General features: G+C 34.1%; 1 protein-coding gene across 2 annotated transcripts; it reads left to right on the forward strand.

Annotated features, from left to right (window-relative positions):
* Positions 1 to 7,225: 7,225 nt before the first annotated feature.
* LSM2 (Small nuclear ribonucleoprotein family protein) lies at positions 7,226 to 10,441 on the forward strand. Of its 2 annotated transcripts, none has more exons than XM_039044115.2 (5): positions 7,226 to 7,385; positions 7,469 to 7,581; positions 8,478 to 8,537; positions 8,726 to 8,884; positions 10,101 to 10,441. In XM_039044115.2, exons 3-5 carry the CDS (start codon positions 8,535 to 8,537, stop codon positions 10,218 to 10,220), a joined length of 282 nt encoding a protein of 93 aa, XP_038900043.1. In that variant the 5' UTR covers positions 7,226 to 7,385; positions 7,469 to 7,581; positions 8,478 to 8,534; the 3' UTR covers positions 10,221 to 10,441. The 2 variants fall into 2 exon arrangements, with proteins under 2 accessions (XP_038900043.1, XP_038900044.1); XM_039044116.2 differs by having other exon boundaries at positions 7,235 to 7,389.
* Positions 10,442 to 11,776: the final 1,335 nt, after the last annotated feature.

An 11,776-nucleotide genomic window follows, 5' to 3' on the forward strand; every position in this document is an offset into this window, starting at 1 on the left:
GGCAAGTGGGAGATATTGTACTGGGCTTGTTATGCCCTAGTTTATTGTTTGTATACTTGTATTTTATTATATTGTACACTTCACTAGCTTTAGGTCAAGTGGGAGATTGTTGGGGTTAATGCCCTAAATCTCGTAGGTCCTATAGTTTATAAACATTGTATAAACAAACTCTTATGTGATTAATAATATATATGATATTTTATTCATTTTGTCTATAAAATATGTGATATTTTAGTTGCATTAACCACAAACCAATAAACTAACATCCAAGGCTAACCTAAATGGTATGTAATAGATGGATAAGGCTGGGTACCTTATCCTGGTGACATTACAAGTATGACCTACTTTGTAGGAGTTACAATTGTTGTAAAGTGCTACAAATAATCTGATCCTGATTATTCATATATTAGACATGCGAGCGGGGATATTCTATACAAAGGAGTTTGTATAAGATTGAACCATGAAATATTTAGTCTCATTATATAACACCGTTGATAATAGAGACTTACATTTCACTAGGATGACCATAGGTAATATAACATGAATCCTGAATGAGTTGTGAACTCCTACCTATGAAGGCGGTCCTTTGATTTGTATGGGTGAGAGTGGCCAGATCATCGACTCAACAAGCTTACCATTTTGGGGATTTGTCTGATTGTGGAGCTTGGAACATAGCTATACAAGATGGAATCCACTCCTTCCCCGAAGCAAGGGTAAATAGATAAATTGCTCCTTTAAGGGTTGATTCTGGGTCTTAAATAATATGGTGTCACACCCTCCTGGCCCAAGAGGGGTTTAGTATAGTGGGACTATGATCTATTATTCATTAGAGGGATTAATGGTACTTAAGGAGTTAGATGTAACTACAGGGGCAAAATGGTAATTTGACCTAGTTGTACGTATGAGCAATTTGTGAAGGGTCATCGTACTATTGATTGGTTATATCCAATAGACACAGAAATATATCTGTAGTACGAAGAGTGTAGCTTTTGGTCTTTAGTAGAGTACCCGATAGTTAACGGATGGTGAATAATGTAATTAAAGAGTTTAATTAATTATTTATGCACCGTTGGAGTTTTCAAGCTACAGACCCATAAGGTCCCCTTGGTATCTCAAAAGGATTTAATTGAGAATAAGTTTTTGGGTTAATTTGAATGGTTCAAATTAATAAGAGGGATTTAATTATGTATGATATAATTAAATTGTTTCAATTATATATGATATAATTATCATAATGTATTTGATACATTATAGTTTAAAGGGAGGAAATAAATATTTGAATGAGATTTAAATATATTTTCTATGAATGTGATTCATAGTTGTTAAATTTAATATAAATATGATTTATATTAAATACTATAAAATAGAGAAAAGAAAATATAGTTTATATTATATGTGATACAATATTAAAACTATAAGTTATATGTTATATTTGATATAACATATAATTTAATATAAATATTATATGATAAGTTAGTTATCATATTTATTTATATTATTTTATTATTTTTGAATAATAACTTTCCTTATTTTTCTCTCCAACCATCTTAATGGGTAGTTATTATTTTATGGTAAAAGAAATAAAAGAAAATTTTATTTTTCTTCTTCCTTGAATGCTTGGCTTTTGCTGAACGATTGAGTGACAGAAAGGTTCTGTGTTCTTGTTTGTGAGAGAACTCTCAATCTTCTTCCTCCACACTTATACCTTCCCTCTAACCAGAATAGTCAGAGTCCACCACTCTTGGGTTCTCATCCCGAGAATACCAATGACTCTTTGTGGTAGTGTCCGAGTTACTGTTCGAGGATTCTTGAAAAGGTCTTCAAGAAGTTGCTGAGTTCATGATTGCTCGAGTTGTATGTTTACTGTAAATTATGTTTTCAATAATTAATGGAATTTGGATGATCCACTTCCGTTCAAGGATCTTCTCAAATGAGTTTCTTCAGTGTTTTCCCCTAAATTTAGTCTAAGTTAGTTAAAATGAGCTTATGAGGATTTGATTGAGCTTAAAAGAAGTTATTTATTTATTTGGAGTTGATTTTGTGGATTTTTACATGTTATTTAGGCTATATTGTAGATTTTTGGCTGATGCGGGTGCATCACTAGATTCAATGTGGGCGCATCAGTAAGTCATAATTTTCCAAAACTTAACCCAATCAAAGTTGGTTACAATTTTCATGCTCCAAGTTGTAGCGCAGCCCCAACTTCAACTGGTAAACCTTCAAAACATGGATTTTGGCCCTCCCTAACTTATTTAGAGCCTATATAAAGAGGAGAAGCCATCCATTTCAACATACAACACTCCACCTCTAAATTCATCACTTCATTCCCACAGATTGTGTCATTTTTGTCAATCCTCTTGGACATTTTCTCTTCTTAAGTTAGTAGTATTAATAACAGAAGTTCCTCTAAGGCATAGTGGCTCTAGGTCATCTCATCTTGTGAAAGCGTGTGGTGAGAAATGATTCTTCCTTGAAAAAGGGGAATCCACCTGGGGAAAGACTAAGGAATTGAGGACTTGTCCCAAGATCTCTTAAGTTATATTTTCCACCATTTCTATTCATTTATTTCTTGTGATTATTTTTACTTTCTTTGAACATCAAACTCCATATTTTAGCTATGATTTATGATTCAATAAAGTTCATTATTTTATCATTAATAGAGGTGTCAAAAAAAATCGAAGACCCAAAAAAACCGAGCAATCCAACCCAACCCACCTCGTTTGGTTTGGTTCTAAAAAAAATTGGTTTGGTTTGGGGTTTTTCTAATAAAATTGAGTAGGTCGGTTCAATTCGCGGATTTAGAGGGTAAAAAGTCGGGTTGAATCGAACCAACCTAAATAGCCCAAGACCCAACCCATTTTTTTAAGGTTTCACGTTTCGGATGCTTAGCGAGCGTTCGTGAGGAATGTCCCACATTCATCTCCATCTTCTTCTCTTCATGCTTCATTGTTCACAGTTGTTTACGTTTTATATTCCCATCGTCTCCATCTTCTATCTCCATCTTTTCATCGTCTTCTTCTCTTCACATCTCCGTCGTTTGTGTTTCTCGATCTTCCATCTCCAAATGAATTTAAAATTGATGTTAAAGATGCTATCAATATGAATATTTTTTCTACTACCTTTAGTCAATAAAGAATTAGAAATGCATGTGATAAGATGCTAGTATTGTCTGAGAACCATTTAGATTTGTAGAGACAGAGGGGTTAAAAGAATTTTGTAATGTTGCATGTCCTAAGTTTGATATTCCTTAGAATCACAATTGTTAGGGATATTTATTAGCTATATGTGGATGAAAAAAATTATTGAAATCAACTTTAATCAAAAGTGGTCAAAGAGTGAGTCTAACAATAGATACTCGGACTTCCTTACAAAACATCAATTACATGGTTCTTACAACACATTTTGTTGATTCTAAATGGAATTTCCAGAAAAGAATATTAAATTTTTGTCAAGTGCCTAATCGTAAGGGAGAGACAATTGGTAAAGTAATTGAACGGTGTTTATTGGATTGGGGTATTGATAATTTTTTTTTTCAATTACCATTAATAATGCAACTTCAAATGATTCCGCAATCTCATATATGAAGAGAAAACTAAAGATTTGGAAGTCTCTTATTTTGTATGGTGAATTACTGCACATAAAATGTTGTGCTCATATTATGAACTTGATTGTCAATGAGGAATTGAAAGAATTCCATGATCCAATAGCTAGTGTGCGAAATTTTGTAAGATATGTTAGATATTCTCTTAAGCAATTGATTTTTTTTATAGTGTGTTGGACATGAAAAGATTGATTCTAAAGCCTTTGTTTGTCCGGATGTGTCTACAAGATGGAATTCAACATATTTGATGCTTGATCATGTTTTAAAATTTGAAAAGACTTTTCAATGCTTAGAAGAAGAGGATGAAGATTTTGTACATCACTTTACTGAAGCTGAGAATGAAAAGAAAAGAAAGGGGTATCTGATCTTAGCCGATTGGAACCATGTTAAAACATTTGTCAAATTTTTGAAGATGTTCTATGATCTTACATTGAAGGTTAGTGTTTCAATTTATGTCACTTTTAATACATTTTTCATGAACTTTGTGGGATTCAACGACGCTCAATAGGTTGGAGGCAAAATGTAAATTGTGTGATATATACTATGACTTCCAATATGAGATTGAAAGTTGATAAATATTGGAGATCTCTTGACAAGATGAACAAAGTATTGTTTCTAGCTATTGTGCTTGATCCACGATATATGTTGGATTATGTGTCCTTTTGTTTCATAAGTATCTATGGGGATGGAGTTGTTAGTACAATGATTGATGAGGTAAAAGTTAGTTTGATGCAATTATAAGAGTTTTATAAGACAAGTAATTCAAGTGGTAATGCTTTTGAACAACCATGTCACATAGTTGAAATAAGTGAGGATTGTGATGATATGCAAATTAATTTACAGTTAAAATGTAGACAAAGAAGAAAAGAGAATTGAATGAAATAAGAAATTATGTGGGGAGATATTTGTCAGAACCTAATGAGGATATGACCGAATTTTTTGATATTTTGAATTGGTAGAAATTAAATGCTCCTAAATACAAAGTTTTATCACATGTTGCTCGAGATGTCTTAGCCGTACCAGTGTCAACAATTGCTTCTGAATTAACATTGGTACAGGAGTAGAATACTTGACTCTTTTAGAAGTTCTTTAAGTCCTAAAATGGTGGAGGCTTTAATATGTACTCAACTTTGGCTACCTGCGAAGTCGATAATATTAGATCTTACTTTACAAACTGAAGAATTGGAAACTTGTAAACAAGTTTTATCAGGTAGTGTTATCTTTTATATATTTACTCTATATTAATATATTAAAAGTATGATAACATTCTTACATAATTTATTTTTAAATCTTGTTTAGGGTTCAAGGAGCAAGTTTTATCAGGATCATGAATGGATCGTTCAAGTCTATTGGTTGCTATTTAAAAATTCAATGGACTGCTCTTTTCAGTGGATTTTGTGGATAGTAAAGTCGTATTTATGGATTTTGAAGACTTTTGTAGACATTATAGTCTTACTTATGGACAGTTGAAAATATTGTTGTCTTTATTTTGAATTTTGTAGACTTGTTTTGTTATCATAGATCTTGGATATTGTTATTATGGAATCTTATGTGTTAGCATTTTTATTGGTGAATCGTATTTTAATTTTATTACATGTATGTTTCTTTTATTTAAATGAATATCATATAGTTGATTCACATTTTTGAACATTATTTGGGTACTCAAGCTTTTTTTAAAGAGAACTGATGGAATTGAACCAACCCAACCTATTTTTTACAGGTTGGTTTGGTTTGAGTTCATAATTTAATAAGAGTTAGTTTGGGTTAGAAAAATACACAAACTGAAGCATAAGGTTGGGCCTAAAATATCCCTAAATCTAACCCAACCCAACCCACAAACATCTCTAATCATTAGTCATAGGCTAAATCTTCCTAGGGGTCCAACAATGTGGATATCCTAGGGTTGTTATGACTTAAGTTATGTTGCACTTCATACTACTTTATTTACACATTCTCTTTGTTGAGTTTGAAGATAAAATCGGTAAGTTAAACTGGCCACTTAATTTAATGATCTGGCGGAGCTCTAATGCTGATAAAGTTACGATGTTAGCATATATCACAAAGGGAAATTGGATTTAGAGCCTAGAAATAGGATTGTCATGTCACCTTAAAAATAAAAGGACGTCATAGGATAAATAAACTGAATTTGATTCAATCTAAGATCTTGTTAACCATGGAAACATTAGATATTAACTGCTTAAACCTCCTAAACGAACTTGACATAGGACATAGGTGTAGTTTTATGTTTATATGATTCACTGTTAAGGTATGATGCGACTGCATCACTTAAGATATAGCACTTAAAATGTTGAAACATTGTTTGTCCTGTTCGATTATCATTGTTTACTGTTTTTTAAAGCTTTCTCTCATTCATCCCAATGCAAACTCTTCCTTGGCTACCTTGGTTTCATTGATTCATAGTCATAATTGAATTAAAAACCAACCTAGTCCTGTGGGATTCGATACTTGGAGTACTCAAAGTTCATTACTTCATTGATAGTGTATGTTTGCATTGACACCTCATTTATCTATAACATTTTGTTGCTCATACATCTGATCGATCACTATCCACACCTTTTTAAGCTTTTTTTGAACCCTTCGTTTGCCCTAGGTCAAACTTTAACTTTCCTTATGGGTATTTTTGTCATTTTAACCTCTAATTAGCCCGTTTCGATTCAAATGCTTAATTCCTACAACTTAGACATAACAAAACATCAATGAACACAAATATGCAATAAAGCTAACGAAATTATAATCCTAAGAAAACACTTGTCGAGAGCTTTTCACTTATCAGTCGTGGGTTTTCCTTGTCATCAGCTAAATGCATGTTGTTGTTCTGTCACAAAAGCAACACAAAATCCAAATATTCAAATTGAAGGTTGAATTTACTCTAAAATTAGCTATTAAGAATCTGAAAATCACTACATCAAACTCCCATTTGGATTTTGTGGATGCGAAGAATATAACAGTAGGGGGAATTCGTGCTCTCCCACTTCTCTCTCTCTGCTCGATTCGCCCTCCCACAAAGTATCAAAACAAATTTAAGTTATAGAAATATAATAATAAATATAACTTAATCATCTTATTTTAATCCATTAAAATGATAGGACCTTTAGTTTTCAAATCTGTTAAAAAACAATATTTATCTCCAACCAAATATTTGAGTAGATATTGGTTGCAAATTGCGTACGTGGTATGGGGAGGGTAGAAGTGGAAAACACTCGCAAATTTTTTTCACACTTTAGCCATTTTTCAGTATAATATAAAATTAGACTTTTTCCATTGGACTATTTTTAAATATAAAAAAATGAATCGAAATATTTACAAAAGATAGCAAAATTTTAGAATTATCAATTATAGATGACTATCAGTATCTATCAATATCTATCAGTATGCTATATCTTGTAAATATTTTCAATAATTTTACAAAGAATTTCCCTTTTTCAAATTGTGTTTCGAGTTTGAGCCATTTATTACCATTTTTCTAGATTGAAGATGAAACAACTTGGAAGAAATTTGGTCTTGCAAGAGATTTTGGGATTGATTTGGGCTAAAAGTTCAACTTGGGTTAGGGTTGCCTTTTTATTTTTTATTTTTTATTATTTAAAAAAGAAAAAAAAAAGAAAAAAAAGAGAGAAATGAAAGAAACTCTACCATTCTTTGTCCTTTAGGTCAGCCGCATACCCCCATCGCGTAGCACCCAGCGCGCACATACACCTTCGACTTCCCAGCCACTGCTGAGCGCCGGGACCGCCATTCGTCGCCGTCGGGGAGGTTATCATTGGTAGGTACCCACGGCTCTCCTTTATCTCTCCTACCGTCTTCTTCCTCTCTCTTCTTCTCGTTAGTCTCTCTCTCGATCTGCAGGGTTCCAGCCGCCGTCCGTGATTCTGAGAGCCGCCGAACGTCGCTGCAGGTGGAGCGCGAGTTTCGCTGCCGGCCGTCGTCGCAGCCACCGCCTTTTTATCGTCTTTCGTTGGGTACCTCTAAAACTACATGCTTTATTTTATTTTTCATAAAGGTTCTTGCATCTGATGGGAAGTTGAATTGTAATGTTGACTTGCTACGGTAATGATTGCGATTCTTGATGGGTTCATGGTCTAAATCTAAATCTGCATCTTTTTGCCATTTTGTTCTTTTGAATGGAGAGTTTAGGGCTTTTGGAATCTTCTTTCTTTTTATTTCTACGGGCCAATTTTGGAGTTCTGCAGGATGTGTTGATTTCTTTAACATTTGTTCATTCTCATATGCGATTGCTGAAATTATTTTGTTTTGCATCTGTGAAATTTGATGAATGAGATGAGATATGGATATTGCTAGTTTAATTCGTGAGGGATTGCGGGGCTGAGGAGAGGTTGTGAGAAGACAAAGGGGCCAAATTTTATGACAAAGTTATTATTATTTTTTTTGTGGGGGCAACCTGACGGTTCTAACCCGTTAATATATGGTTGGATTGTCGATCGGGTTGGGAAGCTGATCAACTCAAAATTTCGGGTTGATCCAAAGTATACCCCTAACCCAACCTGACCCTAAAACATAATTTCGGGTTGGTCCAAAATATACCCCTTAACCCAACCCGACCCTAAAACATAATTTTGGGTTGGTCCAAAATATACCCCTAACCCAACCCGACCCTAAAACATAATTGAGGTGAGATAGCAGACATATTTGGCATTTGAAATTCATTAAAATTTAAAAGGGTAAAATAGACTTAAAATGTTTTTCAAAGATCCTTGTTTTTTAAAATAGATATGGATATAGATATGGATTACCCTGAAGGGAGTAGGTTAGTATTTTTATTTTTGGGCAAGTTGGAGCAATTTTCTTTTATAATCTAAGCCCTAGGTGTGTTTGATGGCTTTTCAACCTTTACCAGCTGTTGAACGTCAGGCGTAGATAGACTGAAGATTGGCACCTCAAATCTCTAGTGAAAATGGTAATTCCTCTCTTTCATTTAAGTACTGGTTTCTGTTAGTTTAAGGTTTTCGTTACTGTTAATCTTACTTCAGGACTCAAGCTGTTGCTTCTTTTTTTGGTTTTTTCTTCTCGTATCTCAGATACTTCACGATTTCTACAATATTTCGTTTATATATGTTTGGACTTTGATTTGGTTTTGTTTGGCAGTTATTTTTCTCGTACTTCAAGGATTTGGTGGGCAGAGAGGTGACAGTTGAGTTGAAGAACGACCTAGCAATTAGAGGAACTCTGCATTCTGTTGATCAGTATCTCAACATCAAACTGGAAAACACGAGGGTTGTTGATCAAGACAAATACCCTCACATGGTATCCATTTTTTTATGTATTATATTTATGCGATATGTTTGATTGATTACTTTATGCGCTCACACATTCTGATGTGCTGCACTTGTGGCAAGGGTAACTTCACTATTGTTTATCTTTCTTTAATCTTGACCATTTTTCATAGGCACCCCTTCTCATTTCTGCTTCTTCTATTCTAATGTCCCTTTGATTCTAATAATTGGAAGGTTCTCTGGAGAGATGTATGGTGTGTGGTTATGGTTCATAGATTATTTGTACCATCATTTGTTTTTGTCACCCTAAAAAATATATTGTTTGAATTGAAAATGTCGATATTCTTTTCATCCTTTGCTCCTGGATTTTCCTTGGGGGAAAAGTTTCAAGGTATTTTGTTGGTTGTTATTGTGGGATCTTTGGGGGGAGGAACAATAGAGTGTTTTATGGTGTGGAGAGAGACCCTAGTGAGGTTGAGAGTCCTCACCTTCTTGATGAGGTTTCATGTTTCTCTTTGGGCTTCAGTTTCGAAGACTTTTTGTAATTGTTCACTAGACAATATTTTATCCGGTTGGAAACACTTTCTCTAGGGGGTTTTGTGGGCTTGGTCATATTTGTGTGTCCTTGTATTTTTTTTTTTTTTTTTTTCATTTTTTCTCAATGAAAGCAATTGATTCTATTAAAAAGATATTGTCAGTGGTTCCCAAAATTGGTAAAATTTTTAGGTTATCTTGTAGATTGGTTAGGTTCCTAGCTGTACTATTCCTTTATTTCTTGATTTTCTTTTTCGTATATTACAAAATTTGAACCTTACAATCTTCTAGGAGAAATAAAGATGCCTTAACCATTGACATCAATGTTGTTATTATCCGATGATTTGGAGGGGAGGGTAAAAGGGTTTTCTATTCGAGTTATACTCATGTTTCTATTTTTTAAAAGTATTCTTACCATGTCCATGAATTCTTAGTTAAATTCAAAAACTAAGAACAATTTTTCTAAAAACTACTTTATGAAGATGATGATAGTAGAAAGACATTGTTGGTTGCTGATTCTTTAGGATTGGTATAAACTCTTGTTTTTGCATGATCAAGAACATCTGTTAAATAAATTATTTCACGATGAACTGTCCAGCCTTCTTAAAGTTACTGAGCCCCCTCCATACACCAATCCATCCACCCATTTTGCAATCTGAACATGTAATTTATGGTGTCATTAGACTAATGGTGTTCAAATTTTCTCTTTTCAGCTTTCTGTGAGAAACTGTTTTATTAGGGGATCGGTGGTGAGATACGTTCAACTTCCACCAGATGGTGTTGATATTGAGCTGTTGCATGATGCCACGAGACGTGAGGCTCGGGGAGGCTAATGTCACTTTGTTTGGAAGTTTGTATTGAATAGCATGGAAATTATTAGAGTGCACTTTTTAGCATAATGCAATGTGAGACAACTAGAAGCTTGTACATTCTGCTCAAGTATTCTGGAGCAAAGAATCCAAAGAGATTCTTCTATTCAGCAGGTAATAGTGCAACCAAGGGTTGTGGCCTTCACGATGACAAAAATATTGTTATGCATATGCTCTTCAATTCACTTTTGAATAATCTCATTAACAAGGTTAGTAGAGACTAACTTCATAAGAAATCAACTAACAACTATTGATTTGTCAAAAGTATAAAGATTAAAAGTGGACACTTAATAGTAGATTGACTAGAATAGAAGGAAGCTCTCTTTTTAACCAAGTCTTTTTAGCTATGCATAGCTTTGAGTATTTCGAGAGAGCACAATTGCCTTGAAGGGTAAGTATTTCAAGGTTGGGGACTTCCCTAGCCCCCTTAAGTAAGCATCCTTCTTTCACATGGAGGAACATTGTGTTGGGTAGAGATCTCATTGTCAAAGGCTTTAGGTGGAAATTTGGTAACAGAAGGAAAATTTTTTATTCACCAAGCTCCCTGGATAGCAAGAGAAGGGTTCAGATAGCACCTGAAATTATATATTTACTATGTAGGCATCGGGCAAGGGAGTTGGAGATCTCCCACCTCGTCTCAATGCTCAAAGATCTATAAAATTCAGCTAAGCCAAAAGATGAAAAACAACCTCCCCACCCCCACCCCCTTCCCCACCAAAAAAAAAAAAAAAAAAAGAAAATGGAAAAAAAGAAAAAAAGAAAAAGAAAAAAAGAAAAAGAAAAAAGAAAAGAAAAGAAAAGTTAAGAAGCTAAATAGCCAAAATCTAACGAACCCTCCTCACCAACTACGTTTTTCATTCCTTACATATTTACATTTATTTCCTACCTTTTTTGCTCTTTCTTTTCCCTCTCTTATACCTTCTAAGAATTGGGGTCTATTAGGTTCAGTGTTCCCTTCCTTAGAGTTGACGGGAAAGATAGGAGAGTGGCTGGCAAGAGTTGGGAAAAGTGGACTCCTCTCATTGGCTGTTGAATGCTTAACACTGATGCATCTTGGAGCGAATTTGAAGGGAAAAGGAGCCCTTAAGTGGATTTTTCGAGACTTTTGTGGGGCTCTTGTTGGGGGTTGGTTTCGGTAGTGCTTAGGAAATAGTTGATCAAAGCTTTTGATGGTTCAGTAATCGTAGAAGGTCGGAGAAGTATTAAAGAGATTTTTCTATACCTCCTTTGGAGGTTGAGTTAGTTTGTTGGAGTTCATCAAAATTCTTAACTGGAATTGTTCGGATTTATTTGAGATGTTGAATGTTCTGCTAAAAGATATTCTTTTCCTTCTCTCTCATGTCACAGTTTTTGAAGGATATTTATTTATTTTTGTAGTAGGGCTTCCAAAGGGTTGTTTGTGCCTTGTGATAACAGAGCAGAGGCCTGATTTTCCCGTGATAAATTTTGTAGTCTCTTTCGCTGGAGAGGGGTCAAGGGAGTGAGTTTATTTAAAACAAATTTTTAATTTTAGTTTTGTA

This window comes from Benincasa hispida, chromosome 9, assembly GCF_027475165.1.
Source record: "Benincasa hispida cultivar pf3 chromosome 9, pf3_genome.v1.1, whole genome shotgun sequence".
In the NCBI taxonomy this organism is placed as follows: Eukaryota; Viridiplantae; Streptophyta; class Magnoliopsida; order Cucurbitales; family Cucurbitaceae; genus Benincasa; species Benincasa hispida.

Excerpts from the sequence above, each read along its gene's own strand:
- LSM2 (XM_039044115.2), top strand. Across the intron at positions 8,885-10,100 it reads AAGACAAATACCCTCACATG|CTTTCTGTGAGAAACTGTTT; the intron begins GTATCCATTTTT and ends TTCTCTTTTCAG.